The 17,454-nt window shown below is 59.7% G+C and overlaps 8 protein-coding genes across 8 annotated transcripts; 4 read left to right on the top strand and 4 right to left on the bottom strand.

The window, feature by feature from the left end:
• Positions 1-129: 129 nt before the first annotated feature.
• BKCO1_9000134 (dihydroorotate dehydrogenase) lies at positions 130-549 on the top strand (the record flags this gene model as incomplete). The annotated part of the gene is made up of 1 exon (XM_020279776.1): positions 130-549. One exon carries the CDS (start codon positions 130-132, stop codon positions 547-549), a length of 420 nt encoding a protein of 139 aa, XP_020133138.1.
• A 334-nt stretch (positions 550-883) lies between these two features.
• On the bottom strand, positions 884-2,020 carry BKCO1_9000133 (lipase 2 protein; the record flags this gene model as incomplete). Its single annotated transcript, XM_020279775.1, has 1 exon — positions 884-2,020. The coding sequence occupies one exon, from the start codon at positions 2,018-2,020 to the stop codon at positions 884-886; it is 1,137 nt and encodes a 378-aa protein (XP_020133133.1).
• Positions 2,021-2,603: 583 nt separating this feature from the next.
• Positions 2,604-3,875, bottom strand: BKCO1_9000132 (uncharacterized protein; the record flags this gene model as incomplete). The annotated part of the gene is made up of 1 exon (XM_020279774.1): positions 2,604-3,875. One exon carries the CDS (start codon positions 3,873-3,875, stop codon positions 2,604-2,606), a length of 1,272 nt encoding a protein of 423 aa, XP_020133132.1.
• Positions 3,876-4,595: 720 nt separating this feature from the next.
• Positions 4,596-7,888, bottom strand: BKCO1_9000131 (uncharacterized protein; the record flags this gene model as incomplete). The annotated part of the gene is made up of 2 exons (XM_020279773.1): positions 4,596-7,337; positions 7,385-7,888. The coding sequence occupies 2 exons, from the start codon at positions 7,886-7,888 to the stop codon at positions 4,596-4,598; spliced, it is 3,246 nt and encodes a 1,081-aa protein (XP_020133135.1).
• Positions 7,889-9,809: 1,921 nt separating this feature from the next.
• Positions 9,810-10,491, top strand: BKCO1_9000130 (uncharacterized protein; the record flags this gene model as incomplete). Its single annotated transcript, XM_020279772.1, has 2 exons — positions 9,810-10,274; positions 10,330-10,491. The coding sequence occupies 2 exons, from the start codon at positions 9,810-9,812 to the stop codon at positions 10,489-10,491; spliced, it is 627 nt and encodes a 208-aa protein (XP_020133134.1).
• A 923-nt stretch (positions 10,492-11,414) lies between these two features.
• BKCO1_9000129 (caleosin domain-containing protein) lies at positions 11,415-12,830 on the top strand (the record flags this gene model as incomplete). Its single annotated transcript, XM_020279770.1, has 3 exons — positions 11,415-11,870; positions 12,110-12,512; positions 12,616-12,830. 3 exons carry the CDS (start codon positions 11,415-11,417, stop codon positions 12,828-12,830), a joined length of 1,074 nt encoding a protein of 357 aa, XP_020133047.1.
• A 929-nt stretch (positions 12,831-13,759) lies between these two features.
• Positions 13,760-14,707, bottom strand: BKCO1_9000128 (uncharacterized protein; the record flags this gene model as incomplete). The annotated part of the gene is made up of 1 exon (XM_020279769.1): positions 13,760-14,707. One exon carries the CDS (start codon positions 14,705-14,707, stop codon positions 13,760-13,762), a length of 948 nt encoding a protein of 315 aa, XP_020133048.1.
• Positions 14,708-16,338: 1,631 nt separating this feature from the next.
• On the top strand, positions 16,339-17,301 carry BKCO1_9000127 (uncharacterized protein; the record flags this gene model as incomplete). The annotated part of the gene is made up of 1 exon (XM_020279768.1): positions 16,339-17,301. One exon carries the CDS (start codon positions 16,339-16,341, stop codon positions 17,299-17,301), a length of 963 nt encoding a protein of 320 aa, XP_020133051.1.
• Positions 17,302-17,454: the final 153 nt, after the last annotated feature.

Below are 17,454 nucleotides of genomic sequence, written 5' to 3'. Positions count from 1 at the left end.
ACCCACACGGCAAAGGGCCCAACGCGCGACGTACGTAATCCGTACGTGCCCCTCCACCAAACCAAACCAAACCGCAAACCAAAACACTCAAAACCATCCACACCAAAGAAAAACAAAAAAAAACAGAAAATGCCTTCCACCAACGACCACCAAGACCACCCCCCAACGGCCTTCAAGATCCTCACCGCCGCGCAATGGGCCGCGTGGCAGCGCGCCGGCGCCTTCTCCGGCGCCGGCATCGACCTCGCCGACGGCTACATCCACCTCTCCACCGCCGCCACCGCGGGCGAGACGTACGCGCGGTACTTTGCCGATCAGCACGACCCGGACTCCTTGGTCGTCGTCGAGGTCGATTTGCGGCGCCTCGGGCAGCAGGGAACGGGAGCGGGGACGGGGGCCGAGGTGAAGTGGGAGGTGAGCAGGGGCGGGGCGCTGTTTCCGCACGTGTATGGGGAGATTCCGGTGGGGGCGGTGGGGAGGCGGTGGGAGGGGGGGGAGGTGGGGAGGGGGTTGTTTGAGGGGTTGGAGGCGGAGGCCGGGAGGGGGTAGGGTGGTTGAGATGGAGGGGATGGAGGGGATGGAGGGGAGAGGTTGTTGTCTCTCTTCTCGAGATTGCAGATAGTGCCTAGCAAAATAGGATTTGACGGATGCACACGTGTCTCGAGCTTTTTAACATCTGCCTGCCGTCGAAAGCAATTGATCATATATCCCGACGCCCCCTCTTCTCAGTATCTATAAACGGAAACAAGCTCATCTCTCTCGCGTGCTCTTCCAGATCCTGAGCTTGAACAACGATCCAAATACAACGAAATCCAATACAAAGGGTATATACTAAACGGCTCCTCCACACAAGCATTTTTCCATCCGGGCCCACCTCAATCAATCAAGCCCTCACGCTCCCCACGCCCGCCGACACCTCCCCCTCCTCCCACGCATCCCTCACAAACTCGACCGCCGTCTCAAACGTGACCTCCCTCGCCCTCTTCTGGCCCTCGTCCAACCAGCCCACGGGCATCTGCGTCCACCCGTGCCTCATGCCCTCGAACCGCTCGACGCGCAAGTCGCCGCCGCGCCCGTCTTCGGCCACCTTCCTGACCCACGCCTCGCTCTGCTCGGCCAACGAGTCCAGCTCGGGCAGGACGAGGTACATGCGCGCGCGGGGGTGCAGGCCGCCGTCGCGCAGGTCGGCGAGGCCGGGCGAGGCGCGCGGGTGCGCCGCCAGCTCGCGCGGCACGTACGTCGGGTGCAGGACGTCGAAGCTGTCGCCCCAGAAGGACTTGGAGAGCGGCAGCTTGGGCGGGCGCGTGCGCTCCGACGGCAGCTGGCGCGCGTCGAAGGACGGGTAGTACAGCAGCAGCGGGACGGGGCGCGCGTGCGCGGCCGGGATGCGGCTCGGCCACGGCGTCGGGACCTGCGGCTCGCGCAGCGACAGGGCGAGGTTGAGCGCGAGGTTGCCGCCGCTGCTGAAGCCCGAGAGGCAGAGCCGCGAGGCGTCGAGTGTGACGGACGTCGGTTTCGGGGGCGCGGCGGCGGAGCCGGAGCCGGAGCCGGCGGGCGGCTTGACGTTGGCGGCGATGCCGTCGCGCAGGGGCTTGTGGGCGGGCGAGGACGGGTCGAGCAGCGCGCTCAGCACGTCCTCGCCGTCCTCGATGGCGGCGGGGAACTTGTCGATGGGGCCCATGCGGTAGTCGACCGAGATGGCGACGCAGCGCAGGTCGCGGGCCATCTTGGCGCAGAAGGGCGACTGCTCCAGGCACGACCCCATGACGAAGCCGCCGCCGTGGAAGTCGAGGATGACGGGGTAGCCCGCGGGCGACGGGGGCGGCGACGGAGGGACGAAGACGTAGACGGGGATGGTGTAGGCGCTGCTGCGAGAGGGCAGCTTGAGCACGAACGGGTGCGGGCCTTCGGGCGAGGTGAAACGGAGGGTGAGGTCGGGGACGGCGCGGGGCAGGCGCAAGACAGCGGTGCGCCATTGCACGTCGAGCGGCTGCGAGAAGAAGCGTTGTAGGCCGGACATGATGGAGTGCGGTGGTTCGGTCGAGAGCTTCGACTGCGAGGTGGGTGTTCAGGTCACGGAGATACGAGAAGCTGGAGGAGACAGCAATAGGGGATCTGCGGCCCGGGATGTCCTGCCACGACACGCAACCGCCATGGCAGCCGGCGGGCGAGAACCGGTCAACGAACTGCTGATGAAGCCGGTGTGATTGCGAAGGGCGGATGACCTCATCATGCAAGACGGCTTGGCGCTGGCACTGCCGATCTTTGCCCTTCCCGGTCCAAACCTTCCCGCAACTTCACCTCTCCACCTCCCATCTCGATGCAATTTTAGAGTATATTCATCTGGTCAGTAGGGTGCCCAATGGCTATTCGGCTTCACACTGTTGCTACGAGGGAATAACGCACAGGCTCGGGAGTGTTGCAAAACACCCAACATGCATCATCCCTGCAAAAGTAAACACCACATCACATACAGTTTCACTCACAGTGACAATAACAAAGATCAAGAGATTTGACATGACGTCTTATAATTGTGAATTCTATGCTTCAACAGCGGCATCTACTGCCATCTACCGCCACTCACCAAGGACCCTCTCCCGCGATCAACGGCGGCCACCAGGCACATACGAAGAGCCAGACCTCCGGTGGTTTCCGCGGTAGCCCCGCCCAACAGATCCACCATATGCGAGTCCCCCAGGCGCAGAGCCACCAGTGCTGCTCCTCCAAAGACGCGGAGGGAGGGCACCTCCACCACCCGCATGCCCTGCATGCGAAAAGCTGCGAGAATGGCCACCACGGCCACTAGTGCTGGATGCCCGCCTCGCCCTCGCCCTGCTGCTGCCGCTGCTGCCACCGCTGCCCCTGCGATCGCCGCCGGCGCCACTGATGACGGTGGCGACGACGGGATGCGCGACGGGGTCGACGACGTCCGGGCGGGCGGCGACGGCGGTGCGGTCGGCGAGCTCGTTGCCCTCGACGCCCGCGTGCGCGGGCACCCAGTGCAGCTCGACCCTCTTGCCGTAGACGTCGACGAGGAGGTCGGCGAACTCGAGGACGAGCTTGAGGTCGCTGGCGTTCCAGTTGGGTGGTTGCGTGCCGGTGGTGGCGCGCGTGGCGGTGGACGTGGCGGATGTGGTGGATGTGGTGGATGTGGTGGATGTGGTGAGGGCTGTTTTCGTCGTCGTCGTCGTCGTGAGGCGCCGCAGGATGCCGACGGAGTCGCAGAAGATGAGGATGGTGTGGATGGCGCTGTTGTTGGCGAAGTGGTCGTGGGCGAATTCGAAGCTGCGCGCGAGACCCGCGAGCTCCGCGTCGGTGCTTTGCGTGATGTGCGCCGGCAGGGTGAAGCCGAGGCGGGTCCAGATGAGGTCGTCTGGGGTGGGGCGCAGGACGACGGCGCAGGAGCACCAGCGTGCGGTTGTGGTGATGGTGGCGGGCTTGCTGTCGTCGATGGCTTCGCTGATCTCGCCGTCCTCCATGTCCATGGCTGAGGAAAGCTCGGTGGGGAGCGAGACGCTGGTGGTGGTGCGTGGGGCGGTGATGAGGCGCGGCTTTGATGCCGAGCCGTCGGTGAAGAGGGCCTGGACACCGTCGGGTGCACGTCTGTTGGAATATTTGTGGGCGGTTCTGAGTGCATCTGCCGGGGTTTTGATGAACACACGGGCTTTGCACGGCCCGATGGGGTAAGACTCACCGCTGTAGGTCATGTCGACATCTTCATCGAGACTGAGTTCGAATTTCATCCAGTCGTCCTCATCCGAATCGGTGTTGGGCGTCGTCATTGGCGCAAAAGTGGGCGTTGCTGGTGCACTGTTCGAGCCGACCCTGTCTGTCACCCCCTTCTCCGGGTTATAGAGCGTGTTGATAGACTGCATGATGCGTCTGATATGTGGTTAGCTGTCAAGACGTAGCTGTGAGTGCTCTGGGTGTGGGCGCGAGATCGAAGAAACTCCAGAAAAAGTCTGACCAGCAGGCGAGAACTAGAGGATGCGTCGACACAGCGAAGAAGGTGGTAGACAACAGGCGAATTGTCGAAGCGATGAGAGGTTGTTGTGTGGGATCTTTTGGTGGTATGCCATGCCTCTCATATATTCTCAGAATCTAGAATTGTACAAGAGCATCTGAATGCGGGTTCAGACTTGTACCAGAACACGTGAACTTGTTCAGGAAAAATCGGTTGTTTTCCAACCTCCTGCGACACGACAGACGCCATTTCAGACACAGCAGCCGAAACACTCACAGTGGCGAATATATACTAGACGATGTAGGCAAAAGATAACTTTTATATATCTCTCAAGAGCGTGAGATACCAGCTTATTCGCAGGCCATTTAAGTAAACCGGCCGAGTCGCACCATGGAAATGCCTCCAGCATGCGATTAATAGCAACAAAGAAACCCGACAGCATGTCGACGGCCGTAAACCGCACAAACACAACAACGTAACTGTGCCAACGGACGAACAATGCAAGCTCTCCCCTTCCAACACACAAACGGGTATTACGCAAAAAAAATCTCCCTCACCAAAGACGACACCACCGCAAAGCCCAGCTCTCAAAGGAGGACAACAACAGCGACAACAACAACAGCAAACCCACTCACCGCGCATACCCCGGCAACATCTCCCCCTCCCTCTCCCCCTCCGCCTCGACCAAATCGTCATCGACGAAATACTCCATCAACCGCCTAGGCATGTCCTTTTGCTCCCTAGTCGCGCCGGCACCCAACCCACCACCACCACCACCGGCCCTCGACCCAGGCGGACTGGTCCTAAACGGGCTCCGCGGCGGGACATCCGGCCTCGCCTCTTCCCTCCGCTGCTCAGAGCGGCCCCTGCTATCGCCATAGCCATAGCCATAGCCATACCCGTACCCATACTCCTTCTCGACCGCACCGCGCCTAGCACTACCACTCTGCACCAGCGGCGGCGGCGGCGAGCGCAGCGGCGGCGGGAGCAGCGCTTCGTCGTGTTCGCGATCCGCCGCCGCATCATCGCCAGTACCGCCGCCGCCGCCGCTGAGCACGAGATCGTTGTTCCTCTGCTGCTGATTCTGCTGCTGCTGCTGACCCCCGAGCACCCGCTCGTGCAGGCCGCCGCCGCCGCCGCCGTGGCGCAGCTCGTACTCGTCGAACTCGCGGCGCTGGGCGAGGAGCTTCTGCTCGAACTGGTGCATGCGCAGCTTGCGGTCGCGGTCGTTGAGCAGGCGGCCGTCGAGCTCGGAGATGATGCGGCCGTGGTGGCCGTGGTGGCCGTTGGCGTTGCCGTGGCCGTGGCCGCCAGAACGTGGGGAAGCTGGTGGTTGTGATGGGGGGAAGAGAGTGGTGTTGTTGTTGTTGCCGCCGCGGCCATGGCCACCACCGCCGCCGCCGCCGCCGCCGCTTCTCCCAGTCCCATCGTCGTTCGCCACGTCCGCGTTCAATTCGACGGCAGGGGTCTCGCGACCGCCCCCGCCGCCGCCCCCACCGCCACCGTCCCACCTGAGCGGCGCGGTCCAGCAGTGGCTCTGACGCTGCGACGCCTCGCGCACCTCGACGGTCGACGGCACGCGGCGGGTGCCCGTGAGGCTGCGGGCGGGGGGCCAGGGGGGGCAGTTGTCGAGGGAAGGGGAGGTGAAGTAGGGGACGGGGACCTCGACGCGGGCGTTGTTGTTGTCGTACTTGAGGCCCTCGGTGTCGACGGAGAGGGTGGACAGGACCTGGAGGATGCCGTAGAGGAGCAGCCAGCGGCCGAGGCGGGCGTCGGCGGCGGGCACGTCGCGGAGCTCGGCGGCGACGGCCTTTTCGTACTCGAGGAACGAGTCGCGGAGGTCGTTGGCCGCGAGCGTCATGCCCAGCTTGTTGATGTTTGTGGCGTCGCCGAAGGCCAGGGATATCTTCATTTGCTCGGACGGATCCCGGGCGGTTGCCGTTTTGTCCTTTTTTCCGAGACTGAAGATGTTTTTCTTCTTGGCTGGTGCGGCTGTGAGCGATGATACACGACGGGGGAGGAGGGGGTATGGGTGCGGGATATGGAGGTAGCCATGCTGGTTGTCGAAGCTGATGAGCATGTCCGTGATCGGCATTCCGGGAAGGTCTGGTGAGAAGATGTCCGTTAGAGCCGTCTTGCTGGCCATTTCCCACTTGCGCGTATGCCGGGCCTCGTTGTCCGTCCAGATGATATCACGGTTGACGAGCACGTCGTAGATGGCACCAAAATCACCCTGGAGCTTTTGGATGAGTTCCCTGGTGACCCAGTGTCCGTTTTGGTTGATCTTTGGCGGCCATTGCTCGTGCATGTGGGTGAAATACTGCTTGAGCCAGCCACGGAAGGCCTCTGATGCTCGGAAGGCTGCACTGTTGGCGACGACGTTGGGTAGATGCCACAGATCCGGAAACGAAAATGTACCAAGTTTTTCCTCCGCATTCAATATCTTAATCTGCATACCATTGTAGGCCTTCTCGAGATTGTGTCGGGTCACTGGCGAAAGTCTCTTAAACTCTGGGCGTTCGAATGTGCTTTGGGTCAACATTCCCACAGCGTGAACATACGACTCGAGGTATCCTTGCTCCCATCCAACATCAAGCTTTTCGCTCCATGCAAGCAAGCTAAGTGCATTGGTCAGGTTGCCTCTTACATCATCGAGGCGTCTGCCTACGAGGTAGTCGACGATTATTGCGGCAACGTTCGGACGTCTGTTAGGCTCGTTCAACTCGTACATGATGTCCATGACCATTTGAAGCTCTGAAAGCATCTCAAATAGATCTGTCCCGGCGATCGGCTTGTTGTACAACAGGGCGAGAAAATTCCTGGTTGCGAGGTGGTGCCGGCGTTGCGCATGAGGGGTCTTGATGTAGGACGGGGCAGGGAACCAGATCTCGTGCGTGATTTCGACCTCCTGGTTACTCAGATCTGCTGAAGATGCAACGTCACTTTGCGTCCGTGAACGAGGCGGCGTTGGAAAGGCTGAAAGGTGAGGGTTTCGAAACAGGGGGTTGCCTCCATAGGCACTCTCGAAAGAACGCAGGGACTGAGAGGCCAATTGTCGGGTGGGTGACACCATGCCACGATCCGAAGTGTCTCGTGCGGGTATAGGTGATATTGTGTCTTCATCAAGATAGCCCAGATTGGAAGAAGTCAGAGGGTAGGCCGGTGGGGAGGTGGCGGAGCCTGCGACACTTGGCGGAGGAGAGTATTCTTCCTGGTCAACTTCGCCATAAGTGACGAGATTACTCAGGAAAGATGACCGTGCTTCTTGAAGCTTGTCAACATGGACGCGCAGCATGGGACGGGCTTCGCTGTGCCCGCTGTCTTCACCAAAATAGACAAGACAGTCTCCAGAGGGCATGTACATGTCGGAATCCTGAACCGATTAGCTGCAACTCTCCCAAAAGAACACAGCCTACTCACGTGTTCAAATCCTCTCCATCGCTGGGTTGGCTGGCCGTTTCCGTGCCAAATCCTCATGTTTGCCCAAACCTTCTCCCGTGATGACAGTTGAGGCGATGCACCGGTTGGAGAAGCCAGGTCGGAGTCATAACTGGTGTTGGAATGATGCGTCTCCGATTGCGCGGTCTTGGGCGGCACTCCACCACCGCGGCCTCTAGGGGCGGCGGTTTCCTTGCCTTTGACTGCATATCGCTTGGGATCCTTCGGATCGATGCCGAAAAGGCCGGGGGTGGCAGCTCTGATCTTGTCGCTTCCTCTGGATCTGTCGGAGCTATGGGTGCTGACGCTCGCAGCGGTCAAAGAGCCTCGACGGTTTGATGAAGTGCCTCGATGGGGAAGATTCCAGCCGGATTCCGAGGGAGGCCTGGCCAGCTCATCGGCAAAGTCTTTCGCCTCCTTTTTCTTTTCGGTCTTTTCAATATTCTTCTTGATAGCCTTCCGGCTCGTTGCGCCGCGACCCGACATGGTCGCGGTTATTCCCAACCGTGCAATTCCAATCCAACCGTCGGGTCCAAAGACTCAAAGCAGCGACGTAAGTATGAATGGTTTCAAAGCAGGCCAACAAAGCTTGCAACTGAAGGATGTTCGACGGCGCGACGGTCGGCTGGCGGCGCCGCAGGCTTATCAGCTCGGGATAGGATAGGATTGTCGGTGGGGCCAAGACGAGGGAGCATTGGCAGTGTTCTGGCAGCTGTTGGGGGCCGATCACATATGATTGCAGAGGCCAAGAAGGAGTGCTGAAAGCCCAAATCGAGCGCAGCGCACGGAACCGGGGCTCGGAAGCTGATCACACTCAACGCGTCTCCGACCGGACGGGTGCGAATGGATTTATTGGTTATGCAGTAATCGCTAGGGACCAAAGACGAGGGCCACGGACGGACAAAGGAAAAGGAGAGCAGCCCCTCTTATTACTGAGAGACAGTTGGGCTGAGGTTAAAAAGTGGCCGTCGAGTCACAGCGATCAGACGAGACGGGCGGGAAGGGTGCTCGCGGTGCTGGCCCTGGCTAGCAGCACAAGGCTGAAACAAGTCCGGGGACCAAGGGCCCGTCGGGCGATCAGGCAGGCGGCGCGGCGAAGAGGAAAGAGTGACGGCGATCCAAAGACGACGAAGAACAGCACGCGCAGAGGCCGGGCGGAGCAGTGGAGCAGCAGGTAACTATATGAGGCCGGCGGAATCCCTTACATGGCGCTCGAAATCGCAGGTCGACGTTCCACGACAGCAGCCCCATGCAGCGGGCCAATATCCGCGCGCAAATGATAGCTAGCCAGGCGCGGACGCGGGCTGGCCGTGGCCATGCGGCGCAGGACAGGCACGGACGCAGCCAGGCGCGAGCCGAGGCCACGGCGAAGCAGCTTTGGGTTGGTGGTCGACGAGGTGTAGGCGGCGGGCGCTGAGTGGGCGCGATAAGAAGGCTCCCCAAGTGGCATGGTGTGGTGCTCTCGCCGGCGCCCGGCTCCAGCTGCCTGCCACGAAAGGGGCCGTCTCCGCTCGCTCCCGCGTGGTGCGTGTCCGGCGCAAGCCGCGAAGAGACGGCGCGCAGGGTCGTTTATTAGCAGCAACGTTGTGGCGTTCATATATCACCGCCGTGCCTCGCAAAACAAATCTCCCTCGTCACCACCGCATCCTCCGTTTCGTCGCGCCCTCGTCCGTCGCCTGGTTGCCTCGGGCGACGCGTGCCGCCGTGTTTCAGCACGCCACGATGCAGGCCTTCACCGGCCAGGCGAGCTCTGTGTGATGCGACGGCGGCCCTGCGTCAGCTGCTCGCCATCAAGCCAGAGTGCGCGTCGCAGCCGTCCGCGCCGAGACCGCGCGGGAGCGCTGCGCCAGAGACGGCGCCGCTGGGATCGGGCCATGGGCTGCGGCAGGCGTGCAGGCGTGCAGCCGGCAAAAGTGTCGCGACAAGTGTGGTGGTTGGGTTCGGATGATGGCGGAGGTGACAGCTTCAGGCCTGAGCGCGTCCCCGCAGCAGCTCTCCCGCGGCAGCCACCACTCAGCGCTCGCGCAGCCTCTTGCTTCCGGCCCGCGATTAGCTGTTCGCCAGCCTCCTCCCAGCCCTCTCTGCCCTCTCCGCCCCGTTTGCTCGGCCGCCAAAACCTTGGTCGTTGGCACTGCTGGCGGCCTCTTATTAGTGCTACGTCACCGTCCTGCCCAAATACAAAGCATTCTTCCCTCCAACTGCCGCCAATTCGCTCGTGCGCCAACTGCAGCTCCGTCGCTCTCCACTCACTGCCGGGTCCATCCCTCTCTGCAGCAAACTCTCGCAGCCTGATCGCCCTCGGATGCATTGAGCATATAAACCCGACAAGCCTCTGCTTTTCCTGCGACCCAGCTCAGCTCCCACTACTCCCCGCTGTTGGTCGTCCACCAGCGCCGCCGCCGCCGCCATGTTCTCCAGCCTCCTCTTCATCTCGACCCGCATCTTCCAGATCGTCACCCTCATTCCCACTCTGGGAATGCTAGCCTGGTTTGTCCACGGCTACACCTCCCAGAATGCTCTCACCCCGGATTTCATCCTGATCCTGTTCATCGCGTCGGTGCTGGGCGCCGCCTGGTGCATCGCGACGCTTGTCGCTTACGCCCGCGCCCGTCACTCTGCCCTCTTCGTCGCCCTCGTCGACCTGGGCTTCGTCGGCCTCTTCATTGCTGCCGTCTACGAGTTGCGCTTTATTGGCAACGCCAATTGCAACAACTTCGTCAACGAGCCCTCCTACATCACCCTCGGCGTCGTCGGCGGTCTCGGCCTTCAGCTCAACACCGAGTGGTCCTTCCACCCGAACAAGGAGTGCTCGATGCTCAAGGCTTGCTTCGCCTTCGGCATCATGAACTGCATCCTGTTCTTCGTCTCCTTCGTAAGCTCTCCCAAGACGCATGACTGATTCCCACACCACTGACTCTGACGTCTAGCTCCTTGCTCTTCTGGTCCACCGTCACCACCGCGGCGAAGACGTCGTTGTGAAGCGCACCACGCACGTCTCCCGGCACAGCCACCGTCCCAGAAGCCGGGACTACGGCTACTCGAGCAGCCCACGCCGCTCTCACCACAGCTCCCGCAGATACTACGTCTGAGCCGGCCTCTCCTTTCCGGACACAACTTTCGGGTTTTTCGGCGCGGGCGGTATTTTGCGATGCGAGAGAAGGCGTCTCCTACGACGACGTGGACGAGGCAGATCTCCAAAGACTGCCGGTTTCCAGGACCATGTACAGGCGTCCATTTGGCGGGTGGAAGTCGAAACGTGTCGACGCCCCATCTGCTCTTTTCTTTTCACGAAACACGATAATGATTGGCGATGACGACCTTTAAATATATACCCAGTAATGTAGATGGCCGAGACCTGTCCTTACTCTTCTGGGACAGCTATGACGAGCTACGAGTCTTTCACATGCATGCTGTAGTTTACCAGCCTGCGTTATCCTAGTACAACCTAGCGCCAGACCCCGCACTGCGCGGTGCGCCATGGTAGGATTCAAAATTGATTCTAATTTAACGACCGAGTGTCCAGACTTTGCTCCTCGCCGCGCGTCTAGCGCTGCTGTGATTCTGCCTTCACTCATCAGCAGGAACCCTGTCAGCTCAAACCACCAGCTGCCATCAAATTCCGGCGCGATGGTCACCCACTGTCAAAAACGCGCCAAAGCGGCATGTCCACGGGAGATCAGGGACCGATGATATATCACTCGCAGCCCGTTGGTGCGCTGATCCGGTCGGAGCGGCGCGATCCATGTCGTTCATCCGTGATCGTCATTGTCACATGCCAGACATGGCTGCAAAGCTCAGGCCATCAGCTCCTTCGGTGCTCACGATGACGACAAAAGCTATGTTGCCGTGGCTTCTGACGACTCACATGGCATGTATTATCAACAGAAAGCGCACCTTCCCCGCGCCCAACAAGTTCCCGTGCTCCTTCTGCATTGAATAACTTGATCCCGAGCCCCCTCTGCCCTTCTCGTCCAGAACACTGCACTCCCAGACCATCCTCTTCCCGCCAACCATGCCCAAGAAATCAAACTCTCAGAAGCAACACCAACAACAAAAGGAACAACAGTCTCAAGACAAGATGGCCTCACCCCCGTCCCCCAAGCCCACCAACGTCGACCCGGCCGCGCCGTCGTCGTACGCCAACGTGGCCCACCTGGAGAACCCGCCGGCCAGCAACACGGCCGCACACGACGTGCCGCCGTCGCCGCCGCAGAGCACCATTGAAGACGAGAAAGTGCAGCAAGGATACGAGCTGGTCGGCCGGGCCATCGATGCCTACCCGCCGGGCAAGTCGTACGCGACGGGCATCGACGAGGCCCCCGTGACACTCGAGCGCACGCCCTACATCCCGGGCGACAACGAGCCGCTGCTGGACCCGGGCACGGCGCGGGCCACCATCGCCGCCAGCAGGGAGGCCCCGAACGGGACCGTCGATGCCGGGTGGACGAGGAAGCATCAAGATAAGACTGTTAGTGGGCCATTTTGTCTTGCCCTCCTGCATGAATTCACTGAAACCCCGCTCTCCTTCACTTTCTCTATCGTCCTTGACTTTCCCCATGTCCTTTCCTTCCTCCTCGTCTTTCTCTTTCTCCTTCATTTCCTTCCATTTCTCCTTTTTGCTCCCGTCCTCGTTTTCCTCTCCCTCCTCCACATCCTCCGCCGCTGGCCACCCAAGACCACTGCTAAAAGCTCCCTCCCCCTCCCCAGGTCCTGCAACAGCACCTCCAATACTTCGACCCGGACCAGGACAACATCATCTGGCCGCGCGACACCTACACGGGATGCCGCAAGTGGGGCTGGTCGATCCCGCTCTCGCTCATCGTCGCCCTCATCATCCACGGCGCGCTCTCGTACCCCACGGTCCCGCACCTGCTCCTGCCGGACCCGCTCTTCCGCATCTACGTGGAGCGCGCGCACAAGCAGAAGCACGGCAGCAGCAGCGACACGTACGACAACGAGGGCCGGTTCCGCCCGCAGCAGTTTGAGGACATGTTTGCCAAGTACGACGACGGCAACAAGGGCGGGCTGGATGCGTGGGATCTGGTGAGGTTTTGGAGGGGCCAGGTGTTGGTGTTTGATTTCTTTGGGGCGACGGCGTCCGCGTTGGAATGTGAGTTCTTTTATTCGTCCTTGTCGTTTTTCCCCCAGTCTCTCTCTCTCTCTCTCTTTTGCGCGCTACGTGGAGTGATGCTGATTCGTTTGTTGCGTAACAGGGTTCGCGACGTACCTCCTGCTGTGGCCCGAGGACGGCGTCCTGCGCAAGGAAGACGTCAGGCGTGTATACGACGGCAGCATCTTCCAGCACAAGGCTGACGAGTATGCGAGGAAGAAGCAGAAGCAGAGGGGCGGTGGCGGCGCCGTTGCCAATGCGAAGAACAGGAGGCTGCAGGCTGGCGCTTGGTGGTCGCAGTCGGCTAAGACTGCTTGAGTGAGCAATTCAAGATATCTTAGCCGTGACAGCAAGGAAAATAATGCCGGCTGTTTGTCAAATTGATCCAGGGAAAGGAGTAAAGGGTGTGGAGAAAAAAAAAGGGAGGAATTGTGGTGTGTAATGTCTGATATTGTCATAGTGGTAAACAAAATAGGCGTGCGCGAGAAAATATATTGGTTCATTCTTTGTAACTTTTAATAAGATATTCTCCCGAGTGTATAAGTTTCCATACTTGTTTTGCCTAGCTTCCACTGGAGTTGGAAGTGTAAGATTACGCGCTAAGTGGCAATGTTATTGGTGGATGAGACTGCAATGCTGTCTCTCTATCGTATGATCCTGCTCATTTATCCCGGGCTGGCAGACAAAATGACTGGGCCCACCTTTATGGTCAACTTAAAGTTCCAATTCAAGCCTACTAATTTGGAGGTAGCCGGCTTATTGTGCATCGCACGATCACGTAATACCTTCTTGTCCAATCATTATCATCCCCTCTTGTCTCTTCAAGGTAAAACCTACGGCTTATCCGACCTGCTGAGCGACTCCGAAGCTCAGTGGAAGGAGCCTACCGTTACAGACGGAACGTAATTAAACACTTCTACTCCCATCGTCGCACAACACACTTGAGCTTCAACGATCATCCGTATCACATTCACGCACTCAAGGAACAGTCAAGGTTAGATACCACATGTACATCCAGACCAGATTGGCGCTCCAGCTCGTCACACGCGGCTGTCTACATCTTCCGCGCAAAATGGCCCCCCACCCCTCTTTTACCTCCCTCCCTCCCCCTCCTGAACAGAGTTCTGCGCCGTGTTAAATCATCTGCTTTGGTGGAACAGACCACTCAAGCTCGAGGTTTACTGTCGAGGTTATTATAGCGTTCGTGAAGTGGTACCAAATACGGTTCCGGGGCGCGGACGTGTTACTTACTCGGGGGAATGAAGTCCAGCCTGACCATGGCCATCTGCATCCGCATCACTCTCCGCCCGACCATGGCCATTTCCGTCCTCATCGTACTTCTCCAGCCGTCCGTAGGTAACATCAAGCTCTGCGGATAGCCTCGCCTTCTGACGCTTCTTCCGCGCGCTCGTACGCCGGTTCTTCAAGTACTTCGAAGCCGGGCCGAGGCGCTGCGGCGGCTCGTCGACCCGGACTGCAGGCCCGACGACGGGGTACTCCCTCGGCAACAGCACGTCCGGGCGCGCCATGTGCGCCGCCTTATCCGCCATCTCCTCCCCGGGCACCCCGCAGTGCGAAGGCACCCAGTAGAGGCGGACCTCGACGCCGGGCCGCTCTGCCAGCCGGACGAGCCCCTTCATGACGTCCAGCAGCAGCGGGAGGTCCCACCGGTACGGCAGCCTGCGCGTCGCGGGCAGGCCCGCCAAGACGTCGAGGACGTTGAGGTGGTCGGTGAAGCAGTAGACCTTGCTGAACGTCAAGTCGGCCAGCGCGCGGTCGGCGGCCAGCGCCGCGGCGCGGCCCAGCGCGTCCACCTCGCCGTTGGTGCTGGTCCACAGCCCCGCGCCCGGGTAGCCCTCGAGCTGCCACGCCTCGGCGCCCGGGTCCGCCTTGTACGCCACGCCGGAGCTGACCCACCGCCGGTTTTGCGTCTTGATCTTGCAGCGCTTGCCGCCTGCTAGGCGCGCGCGCGCGACGCCTGCTGCTGAGAGCCGCGCCGATGCCGAGCCGTCGCAGAACACGGCGAGGATGTCGTCCGCCGGGCGGGGGATCGAGTATTTCGTGGCGAAGGCTTTCGCCTCCGCGACGTTCTTGTTGAGGTGGATGAGCGCTGCGCACTTGGTTGCTAGAGGCTCGAAGTCCTCCCATTTGAGATCCCCATTGCCGGAGCGCGTGGTCTGTTGCGCCGCTGGCATCGGAGGCGGTGGCGCTCCTGGACATTAACAACATCTGTAGACGGGTGGATGAGGCGGAGCTTACAGGAAAGTGGGAAGTTGGATATGGTGCGCTTCCGAGCTATTTGTTAATGATGGTAACGAAGACGACGACGATAACGACGGTGACGGTTGTGGTTGTGGTGCGGAAGCTGATTGTCGCTGGAGAGCGAGGTGCTGGGGTTGCGGCGGGCTTTGCGAGAAGATGAGCGTCGTGGATTGAATGTAAACATGGCGCATTGCGCCTTCCACATGGGCATGTTGGTTGCTGCTTCCTATTCGAGGGTCCCGTGCCTCACGGGCGTTTAGTGTGTTGCTGAGTTCCCACCTCTTAGATTACTTTCCACTCACATATTATATCTCGTTGAGGACAAAGGATTCTTTGAGATATTCCGCGCGAATGATTATACACAGCCCGGATTCGACCTTCAGGTCACCTTTTGGCCAATCGGATCACTTTGAACTCATTTTAAACTGTATGATTTTCAACAGGTCTGTCGAAGAAGGACACTTGCCGAGATGTGGGCAGCTACCATTTTTCAATGAGTATCAGTGAGATTCAATGATATCTCAATTGTGTAAGGGTCAGAATTAATACCTGTTGAGTGCGGGGCATCTTCGTCTTTGCAAGTGTTTAACCAAAACGACACGATTTCTAGCTGAACGGCCAACACAAGAACCTACAAGGTTGGCCTGACGTAAAAAGAAATCACAGGTAACATACTCCTTTCATCTTCTCTAGTCGAGCTATGCGCCCCAGTCCACCTAATCTTGCCCTTCGCGGATGGATGACGCGGCAGCTTGCGGAGAAAGGAGGCTGCGAACACTTCGCAATGACCCAAGGAGAACCCTGTCTCCAAAAGATTTTCGAGCACCAACCAACAGGGAATTGAGTATTCTAATGCTTGGTGTTTACTGGATCTATGTATACAGTCTGTGAGAGATTTATGGCGGAAGTGATGCACGAAAACCGGGAGTGATCGCAACATGAACATGGCGACAGCGGTGGTTTCATCCCACTCAAAGCAGCCTAACTATGGATATAAGTTCATGAAGCATCGAATCACTTCCAACCAGATCGTCAGCCGTAACTCAAGTAAAGATCTTGGTGCCTGGATAAATCGTGGAAATGTGGGCTCCAGATCACCCGTATCGGCGAAGCCGATGCACCTTGGTGGCATGTGTAGTGTTTGGGAAGGCGCGGATGATGGAAACAGAGGAAGGCGCGTATGACGCGTAGGAGCGAGGAGCGCAAAATCACTCAGTGGGTGCCAGATCGAGTAGGCGCGTTCCGGGTTGAAAATCTGGCAGCCCCATTAACCTTCACACTGAGCTCGATTTGCTAGATATTTGTGCCAGATCTAAAACGAGCAGGCGCCATGGAATCTTAGCAAAAAGAGCAGGCACCAGAAGTGTAGCATCACGAGCGCTGGCTAGCAGCCTCGCCAAATGGTTTACAATATAAACCTATCTGCGTACTTCTTTTCTTCGACCAGCACATCCAACACATCCTCCGCAATCCCAGCTCCAACAGCAGCAGCAACACCACCACCACAACCACAACCATCACCACCACCACCTCCACTTCCACCACCACCACCACCACCACCACCATGTCTGCCCCTTCATCCGCCCTGTCCGCCGCCGCCGCCACCGCCCCGACGCCGCAAGAAACCCTTCTGAGCGCTCCCGATGGAGCACTCCACTGCAAGATCTTCGCCAACTGGCAAGACGAGGACGAGGCCATCAAGAATGGCAAGTTCGCCAGCCTGCACGACGAGGAGGGGGTCCTCGCCATCTTCTGCGACGGGTCGGCGTCGGCGCCGTACAACGAGCAGGGCGACTGCTGGACCGGCTGTTCGGCGGTCTACCGGAAGCCCGGCACGGCCGAGTGGGTGAAGAACGGCAAGCCGCTGCCGCACTTCAAGCGCAGCGGACCGGCCGAGGTGGCCGGCCTGGACTTGGCCCTCGAGGTCGGCCTCGACAAAGTCGCGGAGCATCCGGCCGTCCGCGCCATCTCGGTCGTCAAGGTCTTCACCGACTACATGCCGGTTCTCGACGTCCTCCAGGGGTTGGCTGTGGCTGGTCAGGACGGGTCGCCGGCGACCGTCCTCCACAGGCTCCCCAAGGAGACGATGCAAAGCATCGTTGATCGTGACATGGTACTGGCTCGCCAGTATGGTGTCACCGTCGAGCTGTACTGGGTGAAGTCACACAAGGGCGTGCCGGGCAACAAGATCGCCGACAGGGTCGCCAAGGACTACAGGCCGGACAGGCTCGAGCCGGACAACTACCCGGTGCCGAGCAGGGGTCCGGCCAGGTCCAAGGCGGCCAGGCAGCAGAAGGCGCAGAGGAAAGACTCCGAGATGCGGGCGGCCCAGGCGATAATGGCCGAAGAACATGGGGAGGAGGCCGACAGGGCCGACAAGGACAAGTTTTTCGCTGGGATGGTGCCCGAATCCGAGAGGCTGAGGATGGAGGCGGAGAAGGAGAAGCCGGAGGAGAAGCCCAAGGACGATATAGACTTGGAGATGGATGCGTTGATGAGAGATTTGGCAAGGCCTCCGCCTTGGTAAGTCATGATCCCCGCCCCCCTAAAGACACGGCTAAATTACGCAGAACCCTCAGCGTCCTCCGTCTTCTCTCTCCTATACAACCAAACAACGGTAAGAAACCCCAGCCACAACAACGTATAAAACGCAATGCAGCTTGGCCACCCCGCTTTCCAT

The sequence above is a fragment of the Diplodia corticola genome, assembly GCF_001883845.1.
Source record: "Diplodia corticola strain CBS 112549 chromosome Unknown scaffold9, whole genome shotgun sequence".
Taxonomy (NCBI): domain Eukaryota; kingdom Fungi; phylum Ascomycota; class Dothideomycetes; order Botryosphaeriales; family Botryosphaeriaceae; genus Diplodia; species Diplodia corticola.
Note: the sequence above shows the minus strand (reverse complement) of the source record. Positions and strands in the feature narration are given on the sequence as shown.